At 40.9% G+C, this 16,882-nt stretch overlaps 1 protein-coding gene across 4 annotated transcripts in view; it reads left to right on the forward strand.

Moving 5' to 3' along the window:
- Window positions 1-16,882, forward strand: part of CASP8AP2 (caspase 8 associated protein 2) — a 42,363-nt gene that overhangs the window by 9,032 nt on the left and 16,449 nt on the right. For 2 of the 4 annotated variants that reach the window (XM_084779366.1, XM_084779367.1), the window contains 5 exons: window positions 4,022-4,104; window positions 8,438-8,506; window positions 9,535-9,635; window positions 10,296-10,370; window positions 12,695-12,810. In XM_084779366.1, the coding sequence (XP_084635492.1) occupies window positions 4,050-4,104; window positions 8,438-8,506; window positions 9,535-9,635; window positions 10,296-10,370; window positions 12,695-12,810 (416 nt within the window). In that variant the 5' untranslated portion in view covers window positions 4,022-4,049. The remainder of the gene's footprint in view (window positions 1-4,021; window positions 4,105-8,437; window positions 8,507-9,534; window positions 9,636-10,295; window positions 10,371-12,694; window positions 12,811-16,882) is intronic. The other 2 variants (XM_084779368.1, XM_084779369.1) reach the window with 1 other exon arrangement.

Consider the following 16,882-nt stretch of genomic DNA (forward strand, 5'->3'; position numbering starts at 1 on the left):
TGGATTAGACACACCTAAGTCTGTTACAGCTGGAGTCTGGGCTCATCCTGTAGTGTTTAGCCAGATACAGATCAGTGGTTCTCAACCTTCCTAATGCTGCAGCCCTTTAATACAGTTCTTCATGTTGTGGTGACCACAACCATAAAATTACTTTCATTGCTACTTCATAACTGTAATTTTGCTACTGTTACAAATTGTAATGCAAATATCTGTGTTATTCAGTGGTCTTAGGCAATATTGTGAAAGAGTTGTTACCCCAAAGGGGTTGCGGCCCACATCTTGAGAACCACTGACCTAGATGATCCCATAGGCAAAAGAAAAGGTAGACATAGGGAATTTTAGAGGGTATTTTTCCTCTCATTTACAGAATAATGAACCGAAGGATGGTATTATAATTTAGAGTTCTTCCCAGGAAGTACTTTTTATTTTTAGAGACCTAAGGTTCTCTTACTAAGTGCTTGACTTTCTAACACGCTCAAGCTGTCCAGTAGGCAAGCCAGTGGGGAACTTGAAGGAATCTTGAAGGATTTTTGTACCCATCTGTACAGTGAAAACAAGTTTGGGAGAGACTGATGGAGGTTTGCCTCATATTGTGGGAGTCTTTTAAGCCAACATCCAGGGAGGACAACTCCTACCCAGTCGAGCGAGTAGTCAACGGGACCCAAACATCCCGAAACTCGTGCCAGTGTGGGACTGATTCATGCTTACCTGTGCTTTCAGTTCAGTCCCTACCAGTTTTCATTGACTTTCCAGGTGTTATTTTTGAGAGACAGACTAGCTCCCTCCAAGCTGCCTATAGGGCAGACTGAGGTGGAGAACGTGCTAGTTGAATTCCACCTCAGCCTTGTCAGACTTGACATAGGGCCTGGGAAGATGACCGAGACAGTGGCTTGCCCCACAGCTTAACAACAGAGTTTTGATACTCAGAACCCACATAAAAGCTGGATTCAGAGCCAGGAAGTGCTAATGCACACCTTTAATCCCAGCACTTGGGAGGCAGAAGCAGGAGTTTCTCTGTGACTTCGAGGCTATCCTGGTCTACAGAGCAATTTCCAGGACAGCTAGAGCTGTTACACAGAGAAACCCTGTCTTCAAAAATGGGAAAAAGAAAACAAATAACAGCATGCTAACAAGGAGAAATAGAAGCAGGAACCCTTATACATTGCTGGTGGAAATGTAGGTTAGCTACAATGGAAATCCATAGGAAGAGTTCCCCTCAAACTGAAAGCTACCATATAATCTAGTTACACCGTGCCTGGGCCCAGAAGAGTCAAAGTATGTTTGCTGTAGTGCTGTTCACAATAGCCAAACTAGGAAACTAGCTTAGATTCCCATCAGCAGGTGAATGAATTAAAAAAAAAAGACGTAGCCTGGCTTGATGTCTTAGCTTTTTAATACCAGCTAATAAAGAGGCTGAGGTAGGTCACAAATTTAGGGCTTCCTTGAACTAGAGAGTGAGAGGGAGTGGTGTAAGTGTCAGCAAAGCATAATGATATACATGCATGAAATTGTTGTAATGAAGCCATATGAAAGAAAACAGTGAAGACAACTGCAAACCACACCTCCTGGGCAGCCATAGATGCAGTCCGAAAGATAAAAATAGAAAAAAAAGGTCTGGGACAGATTTTGAGACTGTATGTTAAGACTTAAGTGACTCGATTCAGAACGAGTGCAGTGAGAATGAAAGACACGTGTGTGTGCAGTATGATAACGGAAGTCACATAGGATAAATGTCTGGGTGTGCACAGGGTAGCAGTTGCTCCTTAACTTGGGTGGAGTCACAGTTCATAAGCCCATTCAAAGTTAGAGTGTATGTGTGCCTAACTTCCTGAGTATGTATTTATATACACATCTGCATGGGGACCCTCTTCCTGTTATGGAGATTCGAATTGTACGTCAACATCTACAGTGAATTTCTGTGGGCAGTGTGTGCTTTCATTATCCACATACCTTTTTGCCAATATCTGGGAGTTGTAGCTCAGGCATGGAAGCAGTTCCTAATCATCTAGGTTTTCATCCAGGTGATAGCAGACTCAGTTTGTGACCACATGTGTTAAATATCTACAAATGTCTACAAGGAAAGGTCCCTAGAAACTTAATGCCTAGGGTGGGTCATATGCAGGCTTTGTCTGAAGCAGGAGTGCAGCATAAACCATATTTGTGAGAACAGCTTGGCATGGTGGGCTGGCTACTTTTTAATCTCTTCTCAATGGTAGTAACCTCCCTGAGACCCTCCTAGACTCTTGCCAAGGTATCTCTCTGTTTCTTCTCTTTCTCCCTCTCTCTCTTCCCTTCCTCTCCCTCTCCTGTTTGTAACTGACAAAGATCCACCTACCTCTGCCTCCAAGCCTGGCTTTCAATACTTCTGTAGACACATAACACTTCTTTTCTTCATTTGCCTTGCCTTCATTACCACTGAATTTAAACTTTCTAAAAAATAATTTTAAAAGCTTATTTATTAGCAAGCAATGGTGGTGCATGCCTTTTATCCTAGTACTCAGAAGGCAGAGGCAGGCAGATCTCTGAATTGGAGGCCAGCCTGGTCTACAGAGTAAGTTCCAGTACATCCAGGGCTATACAGAGGAACCCTGTCTCAAAACACCTGTGTGTGTGTGTGGGGGGGGGTTGTTTGTTTGTTATTTATTTGAGACATGGTTTCTCTGTGTAACAGCTCTGGCTCTCCTGGAACTTGTTCTGTAGACCAGGCTGGCTTGGAACTCACAAAGATCTGCCTATCTCTGCATCCCGAGTGCTGGAATGTTTTGAGATAGTCTGCATCCCGAGTGCTGGAATGTTTTGAGATAGTCTTGCCATGTAGCCCTTCAAACCCTCAGCCCTTCTGTCTCAGCCTCTGTAGTGTTCAAGTTCCAGGTTCATGGCATCATGCCTAGCTCTAAACACAATGCACATACGTGTATCGTGGAGCTGGTTCTTTGCACCATGTGGACCCTGAGGGTTAAATGCAGGTCATCAGGCTTGCCGACAAACATCTTGACTAGCTGAGCCCTCATTGGTCCTCTAAAAGCAATTAAAAAAGGAAAACGTCCGAGTTTGCTTGTTGCTTAATGACCCAAGTTGAGCCCTGAGGTTCCTTCCGCATGGTGTGGAGAGAATAGACCCATGAGCGTTGTCATCTGGCCTCTCTATCGGTAGGTACACCATGGCATGTAGACGCACAACCCCCTGATCAGTAGGTAAGGGGTAAAAACATGCCTTTCACCAATTCCTTGAGTGATTGTTTTAAAGTTCTTCAAGTGTATACATACATGTACATTTGTGTCTTTTTTTAAAAATATATATTTGAGTGTGTATGCTCAAGTGTGATGTGAGTGCAAGCAAGTGTATGTGATATTAATGAGAGCATATACAGAACACAGAACAACTTGATGGAGTTGGTTCTCTCTTGCCTTTATTTGGGTTTCCAGGACTGAGCTTGAGTCATTAGGTGTGCACGACAGGTGCTTTACCTGCTCAGTTTCTTCCCAGTCCTGTGTGCTTCCTTCATATTTGTTTATTTATTTTTGTGGTGCTAACTATTGTCTTAGACTTCGCTTTATTATTGGTATGTTTGTGTCACCACGCCTGGCTCCTGAGGACTGATCTAAGTTGTCTGGCTTTTCCGCCATGAGCAGTGGGGGATAGTGTTTGTATTTCTTGTTATATGTATTTGTTTTAAGTGTTGATGGTTCTTATTTTAGTGCAAAAGTTAATTTGTATTTTGAGATTCTTTTTCACCCATTGAGGTGATTGGGGTCAAATTCAGGGTCTGGTACATACTAGTGTGTTTTGGCCTATCTTATAAAATTAGTGTAATTTACTTTGTGCATGGCTTGTCTATACTAACAAATTAAGAGTTTCATTTTAGTGTAGACTTGTGCTCTGAAACTGTTAGGCTATTTTTTTAATGGTACAGGTCTATTTTTTTTTAGAGAATGAAGTTATTCAGTGTGTTCAAAATTGAAAATTGCTTTGTAAGTTGAAGCTGTTCTGATGGTGGGGATCTTTATGCTTAATACTCCAGATGGCATCTATGAGAAGGACATAGGACCATGGCAGCAGATGATGACAATGGTGATGGAACGGGCTTGTTTGATGTCCATGCTGGTAAGAACTTTCAGTTGTCTTTCTGAATTTACTTATGTTTTGTTTCTTTCTAAGTTTTGGTGCTGGGAGTCTAGAACCAGGGCCTTTCAAATGCTAGGCACATACTCTGTCGTGATGATAGCCCTAACCTCACTTGCTCTCAGTTGTAAAATTGTTTACTTATTCTTAGGGAAAATGGTTCTCAACTTTTTTTTAATGTGAGTTTACATAGCCAAATATTTGGACTATGAGGAGTACTTAGTAAATATGAAACTTTTTCTTGTTTTTTTGTTTTGCTTGTATTGTGCTGAAAATCAAACACAGGGCCATTTACTTGGCTACCCAGCATATTGCTCCTTAGCTGTATCTGTGCCCTTTTGTTTAGTTACTTAGCTCTCACTGTGCTTTGCTGCTAGATTGGAACTCCTAGGCTCAAGTCTGCCTCAGGCAACCAATTAGCAGGACTATAGGCACAAATCACTGTCCCTAGCTGACTTTACTTTCTCCTTTCCTTACTTCCTTATTTACTTCTCCTTCCCTCCCTCCTTCCCTCTCTCCCTTCATTCCTTCCTTCCCTTCCCTCTTTCTTGTTTTTTTTTTTTTTTTAAGATATTTTGAGCTGGGTGTGGTAACAGGTTTTTAATCCCAGCACTCAGAGAGGCAGAGGCAGAGGCAGGCGGATCTCTTCTGTGAGTTCGAGGCCAGCCTGGTCTACAAAGAGAGTTTCAGGAAAGCCAGGGCTATTACACAGAGAAACTCTGTCTCAAACAAACAGAGCAAAAAGGTATTTTATATTTATTTTTCTTTATAAGTGTTTTGCCTGTGTGTATGTATATGCATCATGTGCATGCCTGGTGAACAAGGAGGCCACAGAGGGTGTTGGATCCCCTGGAACTGGAGTTGCTAATGGTTGTGATCCACCATGTGGGTGCTGTAAACTGAACTTGGATCTTCTGCAAGAAAGCAAGTGTTCTTAGCCACTGAGCCATCTTTAGCCCCTCGATGACTTTTCTTACTGTGTGCTTTTAAGTTTCTAAATGCAATCAAGGTAGCAATTTTGCTGATGTGAAAGGTCATAATATCTATTGTCATATCCCAAATATTTGTTACTTTAAAGTAAATTTTCTTGGGAAAGGATTTCTCTGTGTAGTCCTAGCTGACCTAGAATTCATTCTATAGACCAGGCTGGCCTCAAACAAACTTAGAAATCTGCCTGTCTCTGTCTCCCAGTGCTGGGATTAAAGCCTGTGCCACACCGTCCAGCTTTGAAGTAAATGTTTTTAATAAATGAAGTTATGCTTATTTAGTATTGTTCATAGATACTTTGGTAGTCATGGATAATTAACTGAAAATGGAAATGCCATTCTAGGATGTGGTGGAACATTCCTATAATTTGAACACAATCCAGATATTATGTCTGTACATAATTAACCCAACAATATGATGCTTTAACTTTTACTTTAAACAGTTTTGTTTGTTTGTTTTTGTTTTTTGTTTTGTTTTTCAAGACAGGGTCTCTCTGTGTTAGCCTGGGCTGTCCTGGACTCACTTTGTAGACCAGGCTGGCCTCGAACTCACAGCGATCCGCCTACCTCTGCCTCCCGAGTGCTGGGATTAAAGGCGTGCGCCACCACGCCCGGCTACTTTAAACAGTTTTATGTTAAAGAAAGTAAAAGCATTGAAGAGGATAACTTTATCATTGCTAGACTTCCTTTAGTATTACCGTGATACAAATTTCCTTTTATCCTGTTTGTTTCTAGACTCCAGTTATATCTTGTGTGAGATTTTTGACATTATTCTGTTGGGCTCTTTAAATATTTTGTTAAGATTTATTCAGTTTATTTTAGGTGTGTTTTGCCTGCATGTATGTATGTATGTGCATTATGTGTGTGCTTGGTGTCTGCAGAGGTCAGAAGAGGGCTTTAGATCCCTAGATACAGATGATTGTGGACCACTACGTGGGTGCTGAAATCAAACCCAGATCATCTGGAAGAGTAGCCAGGTTTTTGTTTTTGTTTTTGTTTTTGTTTTCCTTTCTTTTTTTCTGTTTAGCTACTGAGCCATTCTCTAATTCCCTATAGAATTTTTAAAGGCTTTTCCCTTCCCTCCCTCCCTCTCGTTTACAGATTTGGTTTAAAAGAAAATGAGTAATGTATACTAACCGGTGTAGTTCACAGTCAAGCATATCCAGTGTTGATGATATAATTATTATATGTAGTTTTCTGTTTTAAAGTTTTCAGTTGGCTCTATTTGTTCATTTGTTTTGTTGGTTGGTTTTTGTTTTTGAAGACAGGGTGCCTGGCTGTCCTGGCACTTACTCTGTAGACCAGGCTTTCCTGGAACTCACATACATTCACCTGTTTTGTTCTTTAAGACAAGATCTTACTTTGTCTACCAGGCTAGCCTTTGAGTGCTAGGATTAAACGTGTGCACCACCATGCCCAGCCAATTGGTTCTTGTGTAGTTGTTCTTTTGAGACAGTGTCTCACTATGTGCTCTGACTGTCCAGAGTTCGGACTCACAGAGGTGTACTTACCCCTGCTCTTGGGTTAAAGTCGTGTCCCACCATGCCTGATCCCAACTGGTTTTCTATTTCTCTACTGTGGTTTACTAAATTTGGGTTGCATTAGTCACCATCTAAATGTTACTGTGTAGAGACTTGGAATTCTGTTCTCATTGTGTTTATTTGAAGAGGTATTTGACTTGGCTGAATTTACACTTACACCTCCCCTGTGTGGGAGGAACTAAAACTTTTGTCTAGGTATTTTAGCTTTTGGTGCATTTAGTTCTGTTCTCTTTGGAGGTTGTACAGATGTCTGAGGCACAATTGGGAATCCCCTCCTTGGTTTTCTGAATTTACTCTCTTAGCCTTAGTTCTCTTTCCTTAGAGCCTTTCCTTTGTTTTCAAGCCTGCAGGACTAGAAAGGCTGTCTTCTAACCTCTTAATGTTTCAACACAATTCTGCCACTTACAAATGTGTCAGGGTGCACCCATAGCTAGCCCAGAATGCATGTGGCCTGTGGCCCCAGGTTGGACATTCCTAGCAGAGATGTCCTTCTGTTGTCACTGCCCATCGAGCTCTAATGCAGGTCTGTCTTTCAACAAATAGCAGTGATAAAGGGGCATAAGAAACTTCGAGCTCTCTTTTTTAATTCATTTATCTTCTGCATATGAGTATTTTGTCTGTATGTATGTGTGTATCATATGTATGCCTGGTATCTGCGTAGGCTGTAAGAGTCCCTGATGGTTATAGATGGTTGTGAGCCTCCATGTAGGTGCTGGGAATCCAACCTAGATCCTTTGGAAGCACATCCAGTGATCTTAACCACCGAGTGGTATCTCCAGCCCGGTGCTATCTTCATGCAGGTAATAGTTCATGATCAGGGTTTGCTTTCTCAGTGCTGTTCTCACATACCTTCCTTTGGTTCTGTTTGTTTTGTGTTGATTTCTAGCTTTTAGGGAAGCTTTAATATTTAGTTTAGCATTTATCGTGTTATACAAATATGGAAAGTACTTTATTATTGTTGGAAATAAAACGTCTTTACACAATTTTAATAAGATGTGTGTGCCCGCACCCACACACAACTACAAGAGCTGCCGACTGAGTGCTGAAGAAGGTGTTGATCAAATACTCTGGAGCTGGAGTTTTTAGCAGTTGTGACTTCTCTGATATGGGTGCTGGGAACTGAATTAAGGTCCTCTGGGAAAGTACAAGTGATTTTAACTGCTAAGCTGTCTTTCTAGTCCCAGCACTATAGATTTCTTTTATTCTAAAAGATAGTTTTAAAATTTTTTAATTAGAATGTGTCTGTGTGAAGGAATGTACATATGTGTGCTAGTGCCCACAGAGGTTAAAAGAGGGCATCTGATTCCCTGGAGCTAGAGTTATAAGTGTTTGTGAGCTTCCTAACGTGCTTAGTGGGAACCGAAAGGTCCTCTGCAAGCACTCTCAACTGCAGACCCATCTCTCCCAACTCCATACACTTTTTAAAATGAATTTTTATAAGTTTGAGTCTGAAGTAGTAATCAAGTTATAAATCTCTACCAAAACTTTTCTGTGGATAAGAATGTATAAACTCTGTTTCTTTTCTTTTCTTGTTCTGTTTGTTTGTTTCAGGACAAGGTCTTTCTGTGTAGCATTGGCTGTCCTGGAACTCACTCAGTAGACCAGGCTGGCCTTGAACTCATAGAGATCTGCCTGCCTCTGACACTCAAGTGCTGGGATTAAAGGTGTGTGCCCCTTGTCTCATTCTTTGAAGCAGAAGTAATACATTGCTTTCGTTGTCCTTCCAAATAAGACTGAAAAAAAAGAACAAAAAACCTGTGTCCATAACTAGTCTTTGCCGTTTTGCAGCCTCTCCTCTTAAAAATAATGATGAAGGCTCATTGGACATATATGCTGGGTTGGACAGTGCTGTTTCTGGTATGTAAATTTCATAAAACAGTCTCATTTTGTCTGGTTGGTTTGCTGTGTTTATTTTATTGATAATTGCTATTGGTAACTTCACAGCTCTGAAATAATATGCCCTGTCTTTGAAAAGATTACACTGAGGTAATTACTTTCTGACCCAAAGAAGCTTTTTTGTTTTGTTTTGTTTTTGTTTTTTGAGACAGGGTTTCTCTGCGTTGCCTTGGCTCTCTCTATAGACTAGGTTGGCCTTGAGCTCACAGAGATCTGCCTGCCTCTGTCTCCTGAGTGCTGGGATTAAAGACGTGTACCACCACTGCCCAGCTGGCCCAAAGCTTGATGAGAACTTATTAACACACAAATTTGTTATTATTAATCTAGGACTCAGGCTTAATTATGCCTGTGCAAAAATATTTTATACCATTAAAATGGCAGCTGGTAGTGTTGACTATGCATCCCTGTCAATGTTATTACAGAAATACTGTTGCTGTGTCTCCAAATGCGTAAGAATGGTAATGAGTGTCTGGCCACCTGTCCAATTAAGAGTTTTCCCACAATCAAATCTTTCAGTGTTTTGTTTTGTTTTGTTTTGTTTTGTTTTGTTTTGAGACAGGCTTCCTCCGTTTAGCTCTGGCTGTCCTGGAACTCTCTCTGTAGACCAAGCTGGCCTTGAACTCACAGAGATCCTCCTGCCTCTGCCTCCTGAGGGCTGGGATTAAAGGCGTGTGCCACCACACCGAGCTGTCTTTCAGTGTTTTGTAACAGAGTTAGTAATCACACTGGATCCATTGGGACAGGCACTGTATATAATGTGGCATTCCCGCCATCGTTTGTGAACTCGGTGCAGGCTGTACGATGCAGATGAGAAGTGTAACCCTTTGACGCACACGCAACATCAAGAGTCCTAACACAAAGACTAATGGGATAGGTGTATAAAATGTAAAAGCCATAAACCGTTCTTTATGCTTACTAAATGTTTTCATAAAACTAATTCGCAAAAGAGTCCTGACAAATATTAAAATGTGTGTTCTGTTTGTTTTCAGACAGCACTGCTAGATCCCGTGTGTCATTCAGAAACTGTTTAGACTTGTATGAAGAGATCCTGACTGAAGAAGGAACGGCAAAGGAGGCGACATACAATGATGTATGAGTCACTACTGTTATAGGAATACTTGTTCGTCTTTTAGCTCCTGAAGGAACAGCTGCAGCTTACTACTGAACAGCCTGCGTCTAGGGATTGGTTCTTAAATTAAGAGTATTGAAGGCAGTTTCTGCCTCTGACTTGTTTTTCCAAGAAATACTTTCTGAATACATGTCTAAATTCAGTTACAATGTTATTTGACTGAACTTAAGTATCTGAATAGGTAAAACTATAGCAGACTATCAATATAATAGAACATTTATTTTTTCATGGTTTGTATTAAATTGTGAGTTACATAATATATCCTGAGACTTACATCAGATAAATTTCTTTTAACTGTGTATTTGAATATTAAGGTTCAGAGTTAAAATATGAAGCTTATCAAAAAGTATTCTCAATGGGCTGCACTTTAAAAATGAATACTCTAGCAAGCATGGTAGCATTTGCCTATAATCTCAGTGCTTGAGAGGCTGAGGCAGGAGAGGCAGGAGTGAAGCAACATGGCCTACATCTGGAGACACTGTCTGGAAAACAACAACAAATATAATGTAATCTGACTAAATAACCTATGAGTGCATTGATTCCCCCCACCCCCTAAAATTTTAAATGTCATTTATGCTAGGAAAGTACAGCAATGCTTAAATTATTTCTTTTGTTTCCCAGTTGCAGGTAGAATATGGGAAATGTCAGCGGCAGATGAAAGACCTGATGAGAAGGTTTGAGGAAATACAGACACAGGTATTATGCTTATTTCTTCCTTGTTAGCATTTAGGTGTGAGTGTGTGTTTACACAAGTGAATGGGTGTGGCTGCACATGTTTGCACACTCGTGTGGAAGCCAGAGATCACCCTTGGGTGTTGTTCTTCAGGCATTGTCTTTTGAGACAGGGCTCCTCACTGGCTTGCATCTCACTAAACAGACTAGCAAGCCTCTGGGATACACCCATCTCTACCTTTCCAGTGATGAGATTATAAGCATGTACAACCAAAAATAGCTTTTTATATGAGTTCTGAGGACTCAAACTTACATCTTTACACTTGTATGTCTAGCCATCTTCCCAGGCAGCCCTTGGTTAATGTTTTATGTAAGAATATAAAAACTTGGGATTGATTCCCAGAACAGACAGACGGACAAACAGACACAAGAATCTTTTAATCATGTTGCCTACAGGGCTGAAGAGATGGCTCAGAGGTTAGGAGCACTGACTGCTCTTCCGGAAGACTCATTCAATTCCTAGCATCCACATAGCAGCTCACAACTGTCTGTAATTCCAAGATCTGACACCCTCATACAGACATACACACAGGCAAAACATCAACGCAGTAAATTAAACAAAACAAAACGAAACAAAAAAAAACTCAACAAGCATGGTTCCTGTAGTCCACTTAAGAGATTGAAATAACTGCTTAAGAGACTAGAGTGGGAGGGTCACTTAGCCTTGGGGTTCAGGGTTAGCTTGGGTAACAGAGTGAGACACTCTCTCTCCCTCTCTCATAGTGAGTCTCTCTCTCTCTCTCATAGTGAGATTCTCTCTCTCTCTCTCTCTCTCTCTCTCTCTCTCTCTCTCTCTCTCTCTCTTTCTCTCTCTCTCTTTGAGACAGGGTTTATCTGTGTAGTCCTAGCTGTCCTGGAACTCCCTCTGTGAGACACCTGTGAGATAGCCTGGTGAGACTCCCTGAGGACTCTGGTTCAATTTCCAGTACCCAGATGGCAGCTTACAACTGCCCATAACTCCAGTTCAGGGGATCCAGCACCCTCACATATGCATTCATGCAAGCAAAACTCCAATGCACATTAGGAAACAAAAGGTTTAATACTTAGGACTTGTGCTTGTGAGGCAAGTGCTCTACCGTGGAAGTGTATACCCCAGCCCTATTTTCTTGTCATCAGCAATTAAGGTTACAAAGTATTGGCAGCTTATACAGTTTCTTTTCTTTCTATTTGCTAGGGATTGAACCCAAGACATGTGTCTCTATCATGTGGGCTAAACATCTGTCATCTGATATAACGTGTGTGTGTGTGTGTGTGTGTGTGTGTGTGTGTGTGTGTGTGTGTATGTATGTATGTAAAAAATACATTCTGTGACAATTTCATACATGTATACAATATACCTTGGTCATAACTATTCCTCTCCGTTTTATAAAATGTTTTATATCATTTTACTATTTTAATAATGAAAGGATTCTAGGAAAAGTGCTTGAAAGTTAAAATGACATTGACATAGTTGATTGTTGGATGAATTGTCAATTGGGTGGTAAGTTAAGAAGTTGGGTGGCTTAAAAGAAGGTAGTTTTCCTTTGTTTGAGACAGTCTTAATGTGCACCCTGGCTGGCCTGCAGCTTACTGTGTAGACCAGTCTGACCCTGAATTCAGAAATCTGCCTGCCTCTGTATTCCAGGTGCTCGGACTAAAGACATGCGACACCACAAGCAGCTAAGATAGGATAGTTTTGAGGAACAAAGATTAAGATTTTTTTTTTTTAAGAAAAAAAATTGAAGATTCACAGTTGTCAAAATGATCCTTTTTTGTTGATTGTGCTGCAAAAATGAAGAATGAGACAGTGTTCTACTTTTTGTAAACTTGTTTCTCTTGATTCTCATTTCCCTGAAAGAACCAGCTCTAGATTCTATGTTTGTTTATTTGAAAATCAAAACAACTTTGCATGCTGGCTTTTTAAGTAGGTGATGCTTAGACAGTCTGATGCTTGTCTGAAGGATGCCCTATCAGGTGTTGGTTATCATCTCAGAATCTCAACTTCTGTATCTGAGCAGTGGGAAAACAGTAATTGTTAGAGAGCTGCTTCTCAGAATTATGTAAGATAAAATGCTGAGTGTCCAGCATTAGCTAGTACTCCAGTCAGTAGAAAACCAGGCACAGTGGTGTGTACTAGCAATCCCCACATTGGAGGCTAAGGCGGGAGGACCAGGAGAGCTCAAGGCTATCATCGGCTGAATAGCCAAGCTTTATCTTTAGAAACCCCACAACTAGCAACTGCAAGTTGTACTGTTGATAATTCTGTATGGTTTTGGCCTATTAATATATCTTATTAATCTGTGTCTTAGAACTTGAGCTTAAAAAATGAAAACCAGTCTCTTAAGAAGAATATCTCAGCACTTATCAAAACTGCCAGAGTGGAGATAAACCGTAAGGATGAAGAGATAAATCATCTTCACCAAAGGTTCGTGGATGTCACCTGTCACCATTTACATCAAGTGTGGTTTTATTTATTATCAGTCAAAGGGTGAAATATGTATTTCATTAAATAGTAATGATCCTAATGTAAATGGCAACTACTCTGCTAATGATTTATAATGGTCCTAGGGGTTACTGACTGAACATTGCCACGCACTTCCTAAATCACCAGCGCTGCTTCCCAGAGAAGTCACTCTGCATGGCCTGAGTTCTGGTCCCCACACCAGACACAGATATCAGGAGGGCAGGGCTGGGGCAGTAGCTTAGGAACAGTGAAGTGTGTGCCCAGAGCACATACTAGAGAGAAAGGAGGCCAGGCAGGTGAGGGGCTTGGAGCCAAGCCTGCTGACCTGAGATATCAACCCTTGGGATCCAGATCTCTCCTAGGAGAGAGCCAACTCAAGTGTACTGTGGCCTCCCCACGAGTGCTATGGCAGCTTGTGCTTCCCCACCTCCCCAAATAAGTAAACGAATACAATTTTTAAAATTACAAAAAACGAGAAATATATGTACTTACCCTTTTGTTAGTAAATTACTCGTTTTGAGTTCATTTTCTTTGTTAATTTTTCTCACTCTATTCAATTAAGTGTGACATTCTGGCCCAGAGGAGATTGTATCTATCCCCTACGCCAATGTCCCCATAGACAGAATTGAAAGAATTGTTTACATCTGCTGCTGCCATTTCTTCCCTTTCTGTTGTGTTTGTTTTTAAGAATAAGGTGTTACCATATAACTAAGCCTGGCTTTGAATTTGCTGTTCATCCTCCTGCCTAATCTTCCTTGGGCATGCATCATCATATCCTCCTTCAAAATCTGCTTTTATAATATGGGCTTTTGTTGTTGTTTAGATTTTGGGTAGTGTGGAAAGTTGAACCCAGGGTATTATGGGCTATCTATGCAAGTGCTTTACCACTGAGCCCTTGATACTCTTTTTTTTTTCTTTTCTTTTCTTTTTTTTTTTTTTTTTTTTTTTTTTTTTTTTTTTTGAGAGAAAGAGAGACAGAATATGTTGTGCCTTGTGGTGGGTCATTCTTTTTATTATGTGGGTTCCAGGTATTAAATTCAGGTCAGCAAGTACCTTTATCCACTGAGCCATCTTACCAGCCCCTTTTGTATTTATTCTTTGGTTGTTGTTGTTTGTTTTTGTTTTTCGAGAGACAGGGTTTCTCTATGTAGCCTTGGCTGTCCTGGACTCAACTTTGTAGACCTGCCTATGCCTCCCAAGTGCTGGGATTAAAGGTGTGCACCACCACGCCCAGCCTGGAGTTATTCTTGAGCCCAATCCTATTCAAATTTTGCCTCCATTGGTCAGTTGTCATGCTGATCATCAGCTGCTGCCACTAAAGCACCAGTGTCTGATCTTCCATTTAAGGTGTCTTCACATGTATTGATTAACTCCGCTGCTCTCCTGCCGTGAAGCAGTCTTGCCCTGTAGTTACATAACATTTACTAATGTGATAGTTTATTATTTTCCTGGGGTTCATTTTTCTGTCTTGGCTGTTATTTTGAGTTTCTCAGAGATCAAGCTTTTGTCTCTTTTTTTCTCTTTCTTTTAGACTTTTATTTTATTTGTATATGTGCTTGCCAGTGCCCATTGATGCCAGAAAGGGCACCAGATCCCCTTGGAGCTGGAGTTTGAGACATTTGTGAGCCATTCAATCTTGGTGCTGGGATTTGAACTCTAGTCCTCAAATAGAGCAGTAATGTGTTCTTAACCAAGGAGCCATCTCTGCAATCCACCTGCTACTTTCTTCTCTCTTTCTCAACTGCTTTATATGACCAATCTCATGCATGCTAGGCCAATTTAATTTGTATGTGTGCCCACTTTATACTCACATAAATGTCTTTAAAGGGTTTTCAAATTTTATCCAAAAAGTTTGCCATGAAGCCTTTTCCGTTGTTCCCTAGCTTAGTAGAGAACCCTGTCATTTACTCAGGTTAGTGTAAGCCAGGCATTTAGCTTACTGCTGATGCTCGAGTATTTGTGAGAGGTGTGTCAGTAACACCAAGGGAACACATCATCCCTCTGCCTGTGATGCTTCACCCGCAACCATCGCTCAAAGCCACCCTTGGAGCTGCTGCGCCTGTGATCTGGCCATGTGTTTATTTCCCTTCATTTACTCTGATGCTGCAGCCCACCTACTCCATGCCAACCTGCAAAAATCAGTATGCAGTCGTCCCTGCATCTGCTTTCTTCTCTTTGCTTATGTGTTCTTCTGAAGCACATATCTGAACAAAAGTTATCCTACCCTCTCTTCTTAATTAAGATGTATAAGTGACTTTTGGCTGATCTTAGGATAAAAGATCAAGTATCTTTTTCTTTTTCTAGCAAAGGTTTACAATTCTTCCTGTGTTGTTTGTGGTTTTTTTTTTTAATTTTATTAATTTATTCAGATTGCAACTCAATTGTTATCCCATCACTTGTATCCTCCTTCCCTCCCGCTTTCACCCTATTCCCCTCCCCTAGGTCTATGACCAAGGGGGACCTCCTCCCCCTCTATATGGTCATAGGATATCAACTATCATAACTTGTTCCTCCAGTCTCTTACATTATAGGCCAAACCATTTCTCAGGCCTGCCTGTGCTTTCCTCTGCATGGGTACTGTGCCTCTGGGATTCTTCCTGTTCCTTCAGGTACCAGGTTCTGCCCTTGTGTGTCATTTTCCTACTGTGTGGCATTCCATGGCTTGTCTCTTCATCCTCCAGTTTTGGCATAACCATCTTGTTTTTGTTGTTGTTGTTTGTTTTAAATTTTGTGTGTATGAGTGTTTTGTCTGTGTTTTCTGTATGTAGACCATGTGTGTGCCCAATATTTGCAGAGGCCAGAGGAGGTTATCAGATCCATTGGGACTAGAGTTAGAGTTGGTTACGATCGTCATCTTCAATCCTGAGGAATTGAGCCTAGATTCTCTGAAGAGGAGCCAGTGCTCTAACCACTGAACCACCTCTCTAGCCCCTAATTAACTGTCTTTCTGGCAGGAGATACTTAATCTGGTCTCTGTGTCTAAGCCAGATTTTTTTTTTTTTGGTAGGTTTATATATACTTGTAGTTCCTCAAATGAATATGTTTCCTTGCCAGTATCCTTTGCTTTTACTGCAGTTTAAGTTTCATGAAGCAGATATGTTCTTGCTTGGTCTCAGCATTTTCCCAGTTACTTCCATGATCTCTGGCATATTGTAGATCATTATTTGTTGAGTGACTACAGACTACCATTGTGTTGACCAATTTGTCTTATTTAGGCCTTTACTAACCTGAGTCATTCCTAGTGCACCTTGTATTAATGTTGGCTCCTGAATTGTTGGAGAAGTTGTTTAATTTGTTGTTTGTTTGTATGTAGCCTTGACTTGGAACTCTGTAGACGAGGTTATCCTAGAATTCATGGAGATCTTCCTGCTTCTGGCTCCTTAGAGCTGGGATTAAAGACATATGCCACCACACCCAGCTTAAAAGGTGCATATATGAGCTGGGTGTGCTGGTGCACGCCTGTGATCCAAGCACTCAGGGAGGGAGAGACAGACGAATCTCTGTAAGTTTGAGGCCAGGCTGGTCTACAAAGTGAGTCCAGGGATATGTGTGTGCGTGTGTGTGCATGCATGCATGCATGTGTGCGTGTATAACCTTACAGGTTAGTTTGATGTAGCTATGCTTTATTTAATATTCTACCAAATATTTACATTTTGAGCTAACTAGTATTCTAATAGTAATTAATTAGCATTTAGTTGAAATTTAACATTTACTGAAGTATTAACATATAGTAAAAATAGGGGACAAAAAATAAGCATGTGAATACTGGGAAATGTACATTGTGAAGATACATTTACAGTAAAACTTTGAAGCCTGGTAAGATGGCTCACCTAGTAAAGGTGCTTGCAGCCAAGCCAGATGTTGTGAATTCCATCCCTGAAACCCCCATGGTACAGAGAACCAGTACCCCACCATGCTGTCCTCTTACCTCATGAACAAACACACAAAAATAAATAAATATGATTCAAATAAAACAGAGTAATAGTATTCTGGAGTCTGTGCCAGAAGATGTGGCCTGGCTCTGTCTTTAGGA

Source organism: Acomys minous (genome assembly GCF_964271855.1).
Source record: "Acomys minous genome assembly, chromosome: 1".
Taxonomy (NCBI): Eukaryota; Metazoa; Chordata; class Mammalia; order Rodentia; family Muridae; genus Acomys; species Acomys minous.